The sequence below is a fragment of the Aythya marila genome (assembly GCF_965140915.1).
Source record: "Aythya marila genome assembly, chromosome: 25".
Lineage (NCBI taxonomy): Eukaryota > Metazoa > Chordata > Aves > Anseriformes > Anatidae > Aythya > Aythya marila.
Genome location: NC_139066.1, coordinates 5,697,348 through 5,712,286, shown reverse-complemented (window position 1 = coordinate 5,712,286; position 14,939 = coordinate 5,697,348). Strand labels below are relative to the sequence as shown.

Below are 14,939 nucleotides of genomic sequence, written 5' to 3'. Positions count from 1 at the left end.
CCCAAGCTCGGCGCTGGGACAAAAGCGGAGAGCCCGGGGGCGAGGGGTCGGCGCCCCTCGGTCCGAGTGCTCCTTCCAGCATCGTGAAACCGGCGCACGGGGGGGGAACCGAAACCTCAGCCCCGGCCCGAGCGGGGAGCCCCCGCCCGGCCCCCGCACCCGTTCACGGCCCCGCACCCGCCGCGGGCCCCCTTCGCCGGCAGAGCCCGGCCCGGCCGCCCCCGGGGCTCAGCATCTCGGGGCGGCCCCGCGACCCCCACCCGGCCCCGCGCCCCCCGCCCGGCCCCGGCCCCGGCCCCGGCCCCGGCCCCCGCCCGCCCTGCGGCTCGCATCTGTTGCGTGTAAACCTTTCCTCCGGGCCGTCCGCGGTCCTTAGAGATCCTCCAAGCTATAGCCCCGGAATTTGAGGCTGGGGGGCACCGGGATGGCGTTGCCCCCCAGGTGCCAGCTCCACAGCGGGTGAGTTTTGGAGAGGGCCCAGGAGTTTTTGACCCCCAGGGAGGAGGCAGGACACAGGTCCCCATCTTCCCCCACGACCAGGGAGGGAATACAGGGGAAGTTGCCCATGAGGCTGAAGGAATTCCGAGGCGGGGTTGGCCCGGCGCTGCCGAGGCGTTTGCAATGAGTGTTTCCCTTTTTGGCATTCCTCCTTTGAGTCTTTTGTGGCCTCCCTTTAGAGGAGCTCTGTTGCCTTTCTGCCTCAGCGCCTCTGGCAAGGCGTCTGCGCTTGGCATTCCTTTCCGAGCCATTGCCTTTCAAAGCTTTGTTTGACAAGGTGCTGGGGCTCTCTGCTCTTTTGGAGCCGGGGGATTTGAGCTCTGCAGCTTTGCAGGGCTCCGTCCTCCCTCCGTGGCGCAAACTTTTCCCGTCCACGTTGAACCCCTTGGCGTAACACCACAGCTTGGACTGCCGGATGAGCCTGTCAAAGTGCTCCCGCCGGGGCTCCCCCGCTTCCCCGGGGGGCGCCGGGCCGAGGCTCCCCGCCAGCTCCGGGGCCGGGGGCTGCGGGGCCGAGCCCGGGGCCGGCTCTTGGGAAGCCGCTCGGCCGGCTAAAGCTTCGCTCTGCCTCTCTGCTTGGTCACTGGGGCCTAACGAGGCTCTATTGTTCGAGGCATCTTTGTGCAAATCCTTCCCTTTGGCGCAGGGCTCTGCGTCCCCAAAGCCGCCCTCCTTTTGTTGCGGGTCCCCCCCAGGGGTGCTGCTCGGGGAGGGAGGGGGAGAGGAGGAGGAGGAAGAGGAGGAGGAGGAGGAAGAGGAGGAGGAAGAGGAGGAGGAGGAAGGGGAGGCCTCCTGCTTTGCGTACAGCTCCGGCTGCGGCTGGGCCCCCGAGCCCAGGGCTGGAGCCGGGCTCAAACTTTCCGAAGTTGATGCTCGCAAAGTCCTGGCCCAGAGCTGCTGCGAGAGGAAGAGGAGGTCGGGGTCGGGGCGCAGCGCCTTGCCCGCGCCCGGGGGGGGCTCCGCGGGGCGCTCGTCGCCGAGGGGCTCCCGGGGGGGCTGCGGCTGGAAGCGGGGCAGAGCCGCCTGCCTGTACCGGGTGCTCTGCACCGAGTCCCCGCTGCACAGCGAGCTGCTCTCCGACTCCGAGGAGCTGCCCTCCTCGCTGCTGCACGACGTGTCCCCTTCCTCCTCCTCCTCCTCCTCCTCTTCCTCCTCCTCCTCCTCCTCCGACGAGTCGCTGGAGGTGGCGGGGCTGGACCCGCCGAAGTCCAGGCTGGAGTCCGAGTCGCTGGAGTAGCCGGCGGAGGTGCCCTGCCGCTTGGAGCCGGGGAAAGCGGACGAGCGGCCTTTCCTGGCGCCCCCGGGACCCTTCTCGGCCGGGAAGAGCCCCTTGGCGCAGCAGGGGCCCCGCTTGCGCCGGCCCGGCTCGGCGAGCGCCGCGGGGTGCGCGGCGGGGTGCGCGGCCGCGGGGTGCAGCAGCGCCAGGTCGCGGGGGTAGGCGCCCAGCACGCCGCCGAAGAGCCCGCCGCGCTCCGGGAGCCCGCAGCCCCGGCGGCCCCGGGGGGCCCTCTCGAGGCCGGGGAAGGGCCGGTGGTGGAACGGCTGCGGCAGCAGCGCCGCCGGCGCCGAGCGCGCTTTGGCCAAGGCCGGGGGCAGCTTGGGGCGCCCGGGGGCCGGGGGCGCGCAGCAGGCGCCGGCTCGGCAGGGCGGCAGCAGCTGGGGCCGGGGGCAGGCGAAGAGCTCCCCGGGGTCCGGCAGCAGCAGCTGCTCCCTCCGCTTGCTCTTCCTTTTCCTCTTCCTCCTCCTGGGGCTGAGGCTCTTGCAGGAGGTGCAGAGAGCCTCCAGGTCCGCCTTGGATATGAGCGAGCATTTCACCGCGCGGGTGGGCACCGAGTGGATGGCTTTGAGGGTCCGGAGCTCCTTGAGATCGCAGCGTCGGCTCTTGATCTTTAAGGTTTCCATCTTCTTGCTGATGGTGGTCCTGGGGATATCCTTAAACAGGTCGCTGAGGACCTGGGCCAAGGCAAACATCTGGGTGCCATTGATCTGTAAGTATCCCAAGTTTATCCCTTCGATTTCTTGATAGCCGGCATGAAAATCCCCCGGCCTGGCTTCCCCATTGTAATCCATGGTGGCTGGAACAATTCCGAAGGTCCCTTCGCAGGTCAGGAACATTTTGCAAGGAGCGTTTACTTTGTCTCTTTCAAAGGGGGCATTGAAAATAAGGACATATTTGTTTCCACTCCCTGATCACACATCCCTACCCCTCCGGAGAGGTGGGGGAGGGGGGAGGGGAGAAAAAAAAAAAAAAAAAAGAAAAAAAAAGCCAAAGCAGCCGATCACCCCTTCAAACGCTCCGGTCAATGGCTCGCAACATCTTCCAAACACCCCGTTCCTCCCGGGCTGGGGCTCGACTCCTCGTCTTCCCCCTCCCCGGCAAAAAAAAAAAAAAAAAAAAAAAAAAAGGAAAAAAGGAAAAAAAAAAAAAAAAAAAAAAAAGAAGTCAAACATCTCGCATCCTCCGGGCTCCCCCCAAGCCAGGTCCCAACCCCGCGGCCGCGCACCCCACCTTCCCCTCCGAAAATAACCCCCGGGGGGCGACTGGGGGGGGAAGAGGTGGTGGTGGTGGTGGGGGGGAGCAACAAGCGCAGCCCCCCCCGCTCCGTTGCGCGAAGCCCCTGAGATGCTTGAGCAAACAAAGCTACCGGCGCGGGGGGGGCGGCAGAAGCGGCAGCGGCGGGGCCGCGGCGAGGCGGGGGAGCCCCGGGGCTCCGTGGCGCTCCCACCTTGGCCGGGCTCCGCTCCCGCGGCCCCGCCGCCGCGGCCGCTTCATCCTGGGAACACCCCGCGGAGCCGGGCCCGCGGCCCGCGCGCTGATTGGGCAGCGGCGCGCCGTGACGTCACGGCCCCCCAACATTTCACACGCACACCCCCGCGCAGCGCAAGCCCCGCGCAAGCCCCGCGCAAGCCCCGACACCGCGCGAACCCCGCGCAAGCCCCGCGCCGCGCAGCCCCGCACCGCGCCGCGCCCCCCCCCTCCCATCCAGCCCAGGGCAGTCCCACACAATAGCCACCGGGATTTTCTTTTAAGAAAAAAAAAATTAAAATGGGGGAAAAAAAAAACAAAACGCACACACACACACAAAACGCTGCGTTTTCGAGGTAGTTTCAGGCTCAGCTCGCCCGGAGCCTCTGCTTTGTTCGGGCTGGGGCATTCCGGCTCGGCTGCGGGGAGGTTGCTGCGCTTTCCAAAAATCTCCCCGAATTCCTCTGGGATGGGTGTGTGTGCGTGCACGTATATATTTAATAAACCGTGAAAGGTTTTACTCTGAGCGAGTTGTTCAAAACGATTGACTCTGCAACAATTCATCGTGCAACCCGGAGTGGAATGCTTATTAATTGCCAATTACTGTATTTATGATCTGGAATGAGCACGGACTGGAGCTTAGAATCAACAATAACATCGGCAACAGTGCAAATAAAAGCAATGCAAAGATACTCGTATTCCTTTTTACTCACACGCTTGCCTTATTCACTTTTCATCTTTTCTTCCAAACGTTCTCTTAAAAAAGAAAACAAAAAATGAAAGAAAAAAGAAAGAAAACGAAAAAGGAAAAAAAAGAGAGGGATAAAAAAAAGGAAATTCATTTGCATGCCTTTGTGTGCTGCTTAACTTTATTTCAAACTTCCCAAGACTTCTTCGGCATTTGGTAGCTCGCTCCTGCCTTACAAACCAGACGCCGTTTTCCCAAAAGGAGGATTGCAGATTTCTGTCTCCAAGGGAGGGGGAAAAAAACCCACCCTCACCCAGCCCGGAGCTCCATTGTCCCGTCCCTTCTATTTCTTTATAAACCTGGAGCTACTTGAGCGAAGGGCGTGCAGCCGCGGAGGCTGGACCGAGTGATTTTAACTCTCTGCTCAGGAGGCTAATTTTGGGGAAACAGTTACCTCGGAAACCTTTTTGGGGGAAGGGAGGCTGCAGCTCTGCAGCGCATGCTGTTCCCTTTTAAGCTTCGTCTGTCTCCCACATGAAAAGTTGCTTTTAGTCTTCCTCTGCTTTTTTGTGGTTCAAATGGCAAAATCTGAGTAATTTGATAATAATAATTTGTTAAACTATATGTACAATCAACCACAAATGATCCCGATTTAGAAACAATCCCATAGGAGGAGGAGGAGGAAGCACATTCCTGAGTACGTGTGTAAAAAAAATTAAAATAACTCCAACATTGCCTTTAATTTGGGAGCGGAGATCACCTGATTTGCATTTACCTTCTCGCCGATAGACGAGAGGCAAGCCTCACGCACAGGCGAGCCGATGCCGTATCGATCCTGCTGCAGAAGAAATCAATGGCAGGATTTTTCCCCTTCCTAGCACACATGTGCGCACACACCCCGCAAACTCGTGGCCTTGCTGAGAAAAGAAAATGCCACATTCTCCAGATCTGGCTGCGTTAAACCAGCACATTTCACCCTCGTTTTCCACAGGCAGAGAGTTTCCTGTGAGTAAAGGTCTGCCGTCCAACACAAACACGAAATTCCTCTTTGTTTGGGCAGAGGGGAGGGGGGAGAGTTTGCATCGCGCTGGACGGAACGTGGCCGGTCCGGGGATCCTGCAGCTGGCTGCTGCAGAGGGGCTGCTGTCGGCACAGCTCGCCGCGAGGGACCACGAGAAGTCCTGCTCGCAGCCAGACTGGAGTTTCCCTTTGCAAATAAGAAGGGAGATCCTGGGTATTTTTGTTTCCACAGAAAGCCAGAGCCATTTTACCTATAGGCTGAGCACTGCTCCGTGCCAGACTGGAGGAGGGGAGCGTGGGGTGGAGGGAAGGAGCTGGCATGTAATATCCCTGTCCGATGCGGCTGATGCAGCCGCGGGGTTTATGAGGGGCTCTTGTAAAGAAAATACAAGTTCGAGCAGCGCAATAAACTGCTTCTGACCGCTCGTAGGGCTTTAGAGAGGACACAGAGACCCCTGATCGCAAGCCAGGAGGAAACAGGGCTCACAAGCCACGCACAGGCAAATGTATGGATACGTCATTTCCCATTAAATCTCCGTCAATAGAAACCCAGATTGACAATATTTTGGCTATGAATAAAGTTCGGGATGGAATATGTGTGCGTGTGCGCGTGCTGATGTCTCTATACAGACACAGACAGCTCGATGTGGGACACGCAGACCCTGCAAACCCACCCATCCGCAGCAGTGGGCTGGGTGCTCGCAGGAGGGCCGTGGTTTGGAGGCGCACGGGTTTCAGTGGCACCGTAACAGCTCTGTGTTACCCCATAAACATCCCTTGCTGCCCCAGCCCCAGGTCACTTACTGTATGCATAACGAGCCCATTGGCCCTTGCCTTATCACCTTCGCTGCTGCTTTATGATTTTGTAGACGAGCTGGAGCTGTTAGGGGTGTGACAGCTTTTGCACGTACCTATGTGCATCGCTGCGGTCGGGGCAGGCCTGCTGTGGAAGTGGACACAGGAGGAGCTGCAGGTCTTGGGGTGGGCAGGGGGGGCTCAGCCCAAGGCAGAGGACAACTACCCGGGGGTCACCGTGGTGATGCCACCCGTGAGGCCCTGGCAGGTTTCTGCCTTATACCTGTCGGTTGGCTGGCAGTTTCTGCAGGAAGCAATCAAAGTTACCAAGATGTTGGGATATTCCCATTTCCCAGGGTCCTGGCAGCACAGGGTGTGCAGCAGCACCCCCCCGACCTCCCAGCCTTTTCCCTTCCCCTCGGCAGAGGGGTGTTTTAGCTGGGGTATGTGGGCAATTCGGAGCAAAATAAAAGGAGGGGGAGCCTCTCGGGCTACCTTTCTGCTGGGGGGCCAGCTTGGTTGGAAAGCAGACCCCCAAGCAATGCCCCAAGCAGGTCTAGCTGTGTCTAGGTGTGGTTTTGCTTGGCATTGGAGTTCACATGTGAGGACAGGGTACGGGTGGCTGCAGGCAAGGAGGAGACTTCCCTCGCCAGCAGTGCTGAGGCTCTCAGGTTGTAGGAGGCAAGGAGGCTGCAAACACCTCCCTCAGCCAGGGCGAGCAGCTGGGGCCCACAGCTGGCAGCTTCCTCAGCACCTCGCTTGCTGTTTGACCTGCAGTGAGGGTGCCGGTGGGAATCAAAGGCTGGGGCAGGAAAAGAAAAAACAAGAAACCCCAAGAAAACTCCAGATAGGCTTGGGCTGACCCTAGGAGGAAGCATTTTGGGGCTGGGCTCCCGGTATGTCAGGTCTCTCAGCACGGGTCAAGCTGTGGCAGCAAACGGCCCATTTGGGTCTGCTCACACTGCCCAGAGCTCACCTGTAGGTTTCCCAGTTTCACCAGCCTTCGTGGAGAGCCCATCGAGCAAGCAAGGGGGGAGATGTGTGTGAAGGGCAGGTGGAAAAGGAAAGGGACAGAGCTGGGGGGAGCTGGGGTGAGGGCAGGGGAAAGCACAGGGAGCTTCACGGAGCAGGCAGCACTTAGTAAGGAGCTATGTCTGATTTACCACAGAAAAGGTGATTAGTATTGGTCCCATTTAATTATGTCAATTGCACAGAATCATTTTATTATCTTTTTTTTTTTTTTTTTTTTTTTTTTTTTTTTTTCTGGTGGGAAACAAATTCCAGAAAATGTAGTGGCAAAAATGGTGCCAAGATCACTCCACGCAGAGGTCCCTACAGCAAGGGGACAGCCTGAGCGTGCCCCTGTGCAGAGCAGGCACCCCTCAGAAAGCACCCACACAGCTGGTCCCATCCTGAAACCCTCATGGCGAGGCTGCATCTCCCTGCTGGAGGGCAGCAAGGGCCTCGTGCTCCCAGCAGGACACTACACACCTCTGAGGGGATCATGGAGAAAGCCTTTGGCTCGGGTAAGAAGGGGGTTGCAAGGAAAATATTGCAATTTTTATTTTTATTTTTTTTTAATACATGTATTTCGAATGGCTTTAGAAGACCCAGAGGCAGCCCACCGCGTCTGCAGGGAGCTGAAAGCAGCCTCAGCACCAGGCACTGCCTAAGACCCGTAATATTTTGATCAGAGGCAGTTACTCCTGACAGGCACTTAAACTGTCCGGGATGAAAATATTTCTACAAATCACTTGGTGCACTGGCTTTTTAAACGTCTCTGTAACATTTTACAGGCTACAGGAGGGAGCCAGAGAAGCAGATCCAAACGCCACCAGCCCAGCCCGGCCTGCAGGACAGATGGACGGACAGACAGACAGCCAGGCCCGAGTGAAAACGTTGCCTTCGCTTGGGGCCGTGGTGGCTCTGTGACTGCCTCCCTTCCCCAGAACCCAGCTCCGTGCTGCCAGCAGCCAGGGGTTGCTAAAATGCTCTCAGATGCACTCAAGGGCAGAGATATTCCCTCGCGTTCCCATGGGACAGAGTTATTTTTCAGGATTTCTCTCCTTAGAAAGTTTCCTCTCCTTGGGCAGTTCGTGATTCGTATTGAACCCAGCCACCAAAAAACGTTTCTCGGCTCTTCATCTAAACCTCAAGCTCATTGCATCATCATTTACTAGTATTTTAATGAATCCTGCTGTTAATAAAAGAATATGTGAATTTAGCCATTTATTTATTTTCATGCTTATAATAGGCTTCGGGAAAACCAGTGGCTGGAGAGAAGGGCAGAGCATAAACCTTCGCAGAGCTCTGTATTTGTATGCAACCAGTTCGTATAATTTGCAGCGAATTTGTGCTATGATGCACGGGGCATTATTAGTAGATGTTTGGTTCTTTGGGGATTTTTCCTTTAGGTACTACCCCATGCAAACAAAAGCAGTATTTAGTGACAATTTATAAAGATGCAAATCCTGCTTCGCTCTCTTTTGTTTCAACATACAAAGACAGAAAAGTGTGCTTATTTTGAAAGTAGGCTCAGCTAGCTCTGTTGCAGGCTAGGGCTGTGTGCTGCTGTTGTTCCCTTTTCCTCTAAACAACATGTTTTTAGAAGGAAAAAAAAAATGAAGAAAAAAAAAATAAAAAGTACAAACTGATGAAAACTGGGGGATTTAAACCACCGGAGGGGCCTAGGGAGAGAAATAAATTGCGTCAGACCAAATGGTGCCACTGCAACGACATTTAAAACATTTAGAGAATTGCTCGGAGTAAAACCCACAGATTTACGTGCAAAGCGGGCAGGTCCCAGGAAGCCGCCCCGTGCCCGCAGAGGATGTGGGGCCACAGCAGAGTCGGGGCTGGAGGGGAGAAGGAACGAGTCGGTGGCTTTTTGGCGGCCGAGCCGTGTTTTCTCCCTGTGCTGCAGGGTTTTACTGGTGTGGGAGGAGGGTCCCAGCTCGGGGAATTAAAAATGCACCCATCTTTCCCCTTACTTTCACCATCCCAAGGGCACTCTTTCATACTTTGTGCTTTACTTCTATCTTTCTTAATAAACTGTCTTTCAGCATCCTCTAACAAAGAAACCACATTTTCTCGAGAGCAGCTGAAGGAAATTATACAGTAATAAACACTGCCGCTTGAAAAAAAAATATGTTTGTTTGTTTTCCTAAGCAAATACAACTGAGCAGTTCCAAGAGGGTTCCTTCTCCTGCAGAAATCCCTGCCGAGAGGCGTGCAGGAGGGTGCTGGTGAGCTCGGCAGCTGCCGGGGGTGCGCCGGGAGGCTGGAGGGGGACAACCTCCATTTTCCTGCTGCCTCTCACAAGCTATTTTTTTCCCGACGATTTCAAAGATGATTTTTGTGACAGCTGAGTGTGCGCCTTGCGAAGACAAAACAAGGCAAGAGCAACAACAAACACCACCAAAAACCAAGCAGACTTCTAAGAGAGAGGGACAGCGAGTTTGTAGATCGAAGATTTCATGCCTCGATCTTAAAGCCAGCAGAGAATTTGCATTATTCTTCCGTCGCCTTTTGATGTTTCCCATATTACATTGTGATTTAGTCGTTTCTGCCCTTCTTGTTTAATCCAGTCTCTTGTCTCATTTCACATGGAACAATTATTAATAAAAAAAATAAAAAAAAGCAGATTGTTAAATAATAAACCCCGTACATTTTCTCTGTAGCAAATTTCAAGCAAAGGAATCTTAATTCTTGCTTTGCTTCTGTGTTTTTTTCCCCTTAAATCCAACCTGGATAAACCAGGAAAAGTCTCATTATGTCTAACCTACTGATTTACTACTAACGCATGATTGTGTTCACTAGTTCAGGTTAGAATTAAAAGAATGCTGGAAAATATTTTTGTTGCTAAGATAAGCTTAAACCAAAACTATTCCTCACCGTTCAATGCGTGCTGGTATCAGTAGAAATTAGAGGCAATGCAAGGCAAGAAACCCACGATCTTTCAGTCCTTTTATAAAATAGAGAATGGTCTTAGATATTGCCTTTTCTCTCAAAGAGCATTTTATATTCTTTGAAAAAAAAACATTTATCAATTCTTATTTAAATTGCACAGCAAACTCATACCTACAACACTTCTTCCTAAGCCTTTAAACGTTATATATTAAAGCAATTATGATTTAAGATTCCTCCGTGAAAGACAAATAGTCTTGGAGCATTTTTAATCTGTCTAAAGTTTCATGTTGTCAAACTTTAAAAGGAAAAACTTTTTTTTTTACCTTTTACAAAGTATTTCTCCTGCCTGTTATTGATTGACAAGTTTATTATTATTATGAATGGATTCTCCCATTTCCCAGTCCTCTTCAAGGCCTGATGTGGATTGAGAGCCTGACCAGTTGCTTATTGACCCATGATGGCTATACAATGACCCTGCTGCCCCCAGCGTGACCCTGGGACCCCCGAAGGACCCAGCCCAACAGAACAGGGCTCAGATATGCAAAGTTGGAGCTTTATGGGGCTTGGGGAGGGGAGGCGTGATTGCAAGTGGGCGAGGGTTTCATTAACAAAAATGTGTTTATTGTAAATAAAAAGGCAAAGGGGTGTTTAAAGGAACATGTCCTGGAGGATTGCAGCTATCTTCTGTACGGGAAATGCTGGAAGTGCCGGAGCCCTCTTTGCAGCACCATGTGCCTAATTGGCGACAATAAAAGGGGAACGGCTGACACTCGCCCTGCTCAGTTTCCCCGCTGCCTGGGTGATACTCGGTAAGTGTTGTTTGGTTTCACAAAGTTACCGAGTTTGCTCAGGTTTGAAATCACAACCTCCTTTAAGGACGCAAACAGAAAATCAGTGAAAATGCCCAGTTGCACCCCAGTTCTTTCCCCTTCTCTCTCTCCGTGCATCCATGTGTGCGGGTGTCTGTGTACGGCTGAACTGGGAAGCTGTAGCCTCGTTTCGTGCCGAGGTCTGGTCACCGTACAATGAGAGGAAGCGAGGCCTTTAAAATGTAATCAGCGGGGATGAATGAAATAAAAAAGGTTAGAGTGGACATCAGCATTAATATTCACCCTTTGTCTTTTCACGCACTACGTGAGGAAATGAAGGGGAAAGGCATCTCCTCCTACCCTTGAAAAACTGCTTCTCTGGCTCGTTACTGTACACGTTCTTGTGCATGAGCTAATAATCATTTGTGAGAGGTGGTATGCAGCCCAGGGAGCATATGTTTTGTGAAACAGCATTTCGCTCCATTTCAGAAAGCAGGGGATCTGCTCTCCTCCCTCGCTCCTTCATTTAATGGAGATACAGTTGTTTAAATAATTTCCCTCTTCCCAAAACAAATGCAGGAGAATGAGAGCTCATTTTTTATCCTAATTGATGGATCACTGAAGACAAGCCTTTGAAGAAAACGGCTGTCAACAGTGGGAGATACCCGGAGCATCTGGGTTAGATAGGTATAAAGCAAAGAGCAACCTGCATTCTTTGCGGGGCTGGATGCTCTCGGATTATAAACTACTGCGATTGCTTTTGATTTCACCATAAAAACAACAGCAGCAGCAGCAAGTTGTTCTGACACTCTCAAAACATCTGGATTGTAAAGTTTGCTGGTTTCTGGCAACAGCAACAATAATAATAAAATCTCTCGCCGTATGGGCAGATCCCCAGGGTTTCGGCTCGACCCGGTCGAGATGTTTGTTCTGCTGTACGTGTGTGTGTGCACATCCCAAATGCTGCAAAGTGATGGGTGCAGGGGATAAGCACACCAGCCCTACGTCTCCAGAGATAAAACTTCGACCAATTTCTAATCACGTAAAGCAGGTAATAGGAGATAGGGGGATGGGCAGAGCGCGTGTGTTGAAATATTTTGATGAATTTTGATGCAAATCTGGGGCTATGGAGAGGCTGGCACAAACCTGGCACACAGGAGGACGGAGTCACGTCCAACCGTGTGTTCTCACACGTCCTGGCTACACGGCTGCGCTCGGGTCTGTGCTGGCACAGACACACAGACGTGGACAGAGGTGTGGGGTGAAACGCTGACCCCCAGGTGCCCCCAGCCTCCTCAGGCGTTACCGAAATGTCCTCAACCTGCTCCATGCCCAGCACGACCTGGGGAGGAGCTGCTAGACCTGCTACCGAGCTGGGTCAAACCCTGGGATTTGTGATGGAAAAAGTTATTGAAAGGCTGCGAGTTGTTCTCAGGCGCGTTCTGCAAATTGCTCGTGTGCTCGGTGTGTGCGGGGGGGGTGGTGGTGGTGGTGGTGGTTGGGGGCTCTGTTTGTCCTTATTTCATTTTATGGCTATTTTTTAACACCACTCTACCTCCAGCTGCCAAATGGCTTCGGGTTTTGGGGACGTTTGGAGGCGGAGGAAGGCTCCGAGCTGGCAGCAGCAGCCCAGGAGCCCCTCGCCTTCCCCCGAGCGGCCACCCCCGAGCCCCACTCCCTGCGCACCGCCAGGCGGGGGGGCCCCTTCCCCTCCTCACCTCTTGGGGGGCGCCGGGGAGGGGGCTGCTGGCCCCCAGCAGAGCCGGGAAGAAGGCGAAAGCTCCGTCGCCCCTCGCACAGCCCCGCTCCCGGAGCGAGCGGGTGCCGGCTCCAGGAGGGGGGGGGCGGCGGTGGTCGAGGGGCTGAGCCTCGGGGGGGGCCAAGGGGGCTGCTGCAGCCCGGGTGTGCTTCGAGGGGGCTCTGCCCACCCGGCCCCGCCGCTTCAATCGTCGTCCCGAGGAGGGAACGGAGCCCCCAGGGGGCTGGAACGGAGCCGTCGGGGGGCGAACGGAGCCCCCTGGGGGGGAATGGAGCTCCCAGCCCTGGCCACCGCCCCCCCGGGCAGCCGGGCCGGGGGGGAAACGCGAGCTGCTGGCGCCCCCCGGAGGCCTCCCGCCGCGGGTTGGCCGCAGGGCACGTGTTTGGGGGAAAAAAGGGCCTTTTTAGGCTCGTCCAGCAGAGGTCCCCGGCCGCCTTCCCACGAGCCCGGCCCCGGCCTGCCCGGTGCTGGCGGCCCCGTGGGGAGCGGGACGGGGGGGGGGAGGGCGCGGCCGGTCCGTGCGGGGCCGCTCCGGGGCGCTGCCGCCCCCCCGGGCACTGCGGGTACCGGCAGGGGGCTAAATCCGGCACACGGGCTGAGGGAAATGAACGGCAGGATGAATTAGAGCCGGGCTGAGTTAGAGCAGGGTTGGCACCGGTGGGATTCCGCGGCACGGCCCCAAAGGCAGCCACCTACAGCCCTGTGCCAAAGCACCCCGGGGTGGCCCTGCCCTCGGGTTTTGGCCCAGATGTTTGGCATGTGCAGAAAACGCTCCGTCCGATCCTCCCAAATTGAATGGAAGAATAGCCGAGCATCGAGATCGACAGGTCTCAATCGGACTAAACAGATTTGTTCCAAATATTACTCATGAATTAGTCTGATTACTCATCAAACAGCAGCCTAATTCTGATCCCCCAGCTCTCGTTGCGGAGCATCACCCAGAGGCAGCGCGGGTGCCTTTACACAGTGTTTTGGTGGTAAGCCTCAGATGTCAGATGTCAGAATTTGGCTGGCTTTTATTTTCCAGGGAACAAGTGGTGACTCACCAGTGACTAAGTAACATGTTACAGCCTCAAAATTTCTGATGAGTAACAGGGTGTGTAAGATCTGACCCGATCTGTAACAGTCACTACATAGACACACGACTAAAAGGCTGATATTAACAGCAGCCCAGACTGGCACCGTCCATGATAAATTACCAAAATTACCAGTAAAGGAAACGGTTGCTTCCTCTGACAAATAATTAGGACATTTATAGTAAACAGGCATCTCAGAACAGTCCATGCAAATCTCCCAAGACCAGTGACGAAGGTCTAAAGGCTTGGTTATGTTTTCTTTCCCATCCTTGCATCTCTTACTAAAAACCAGAGCTTCTCACTGTTGTACAGATGTGTGAAGTGCTGCCCGCAGCCGCCCGGCCCCACATCGGGCACCAACCGCCTCTGTCCCAGGCGGCCCTGTGGGGTTTTCAGGGGCTGGCCCGAAGGGTGCTGCAGCTTTTCTGGTTTTGAGAGGAGAGGTGATGGGCAGATGCGGAGGAAGGCATGGAGGATGGAGGATGGAGGATGGAGAGATGGAGGGATGGAGGATGGAGGGATGGAGGATGGGAGGATGAAGGATAGAGGTTGGACGGATGGAGGATAGAGGATGGAGGGATGAAGGATAGAGGATTGAGGGATGGAGGATGGAGGATGGAGGATGGGGGACAGCGGGATGGAGGAGGGACAGACATGCTCCAGAGAGGCCACCACCTCCCCCATCGCAGAGGACAGGCGAGGGGCGGCACGGGGACACCCACGCTCGGGGACACCTGGTCCCGGTCCCCGGGCTGCTCTCCCCACCCCGTGCCCCCGCTTCCTGCCTGGCCCCCGCAGGCTGTGCGCCCACGTCCCCGGCGCTGCGCGGGGACAGGATGTCGTTGCCTGAACCTCAGCGCTGCAGCTCGCAACCAGAAAAGCCGCCGATCATTTCCTGTCAATATTCACGGGGCTTTTTCAGCCCCAGCAGCTCCCAGCCCCAAATTTGCTCCAGGCACCGGGCAGCTCCACAGCCCCAGCACCTGACCTGGGGGTCCCTGCACCACCCCAACCTGCAGACCCCACTCATGCCCTCCACTCACTGGGCTGCTGGCAGGGATTTTTGTGCTGGGCTCACCGGGAGCAGGAGGGATCTGGGGTACAGCCGAGCCCCCTCCCCAGCCCAGGGCACCACATATGAGTGGCCGCAGAGCAGCAGAGCTCTGTGCAGCTCCATGCGTGACTTTTCCTGCAGAGCTGGGTAAGGGGTTCTTTTGTATAGTGGAAAACAGCTTGAGAACTCATTATACACACACACATATAATTATACGCATATAGGTGACTTGGGAGGAAGGGAGGAAAAAGACTGACCCCCTGCAGGTTCAGCACCCAGGATCATTGGCGGCTTGGTGGCAGGGGGCACAGGGCAGCCCCCACCCGCAGGCTGCCCCATCCTGCCCACACCGTGCCAAGCCACAAGGTCTGCCTGGCCTGGGATGTTTTTAAGTCCTGGGAAGACGGCTTCAGCCTGGAACAACGGCTTGGCTTTGTGCAGGCTCTGCTACCTTTGGGCTTTCACCTCAGGCTTCCTGTCTTAAAGGCAGTTTCCGACAGCGCAGCCAAGAACTGAGCGTACGATTGTAAGCTACGCTGATGCAGTGCTCTAAACCAATACGGGGATGTCAAAACAGAGGGTTTA

The 14,939-nt window shown here is 55.3% G+C and overlaps 1 protein-coding gene across 1 annotated transcript; it reads right to left on the bottom strand.

Moving 5' to 3' along the window:
* Positions 1–372: 372 nt before the first annotated feature.
* EPOP (elongin BC and polycomb repressive complex 2 associated protein) lies at positions 373–2,873 on the bottom strand (the record flags this gene model as incomplete). The annotated part of the gene is made up of 1 exon (XM_082779232.1): positions 373–2,873. The coding sequence occupies exon 1, from the start codon at positions 2,611–2,613 to the stop codon at positions 373–375; it is 2,241 nt and encodes a 746-aa protein (XP_082635358.1). The 5' UTR covers positions 2,614–2,873.
* Positions 2,874–14,939: the final 12,066 nt, after the last annotated feature.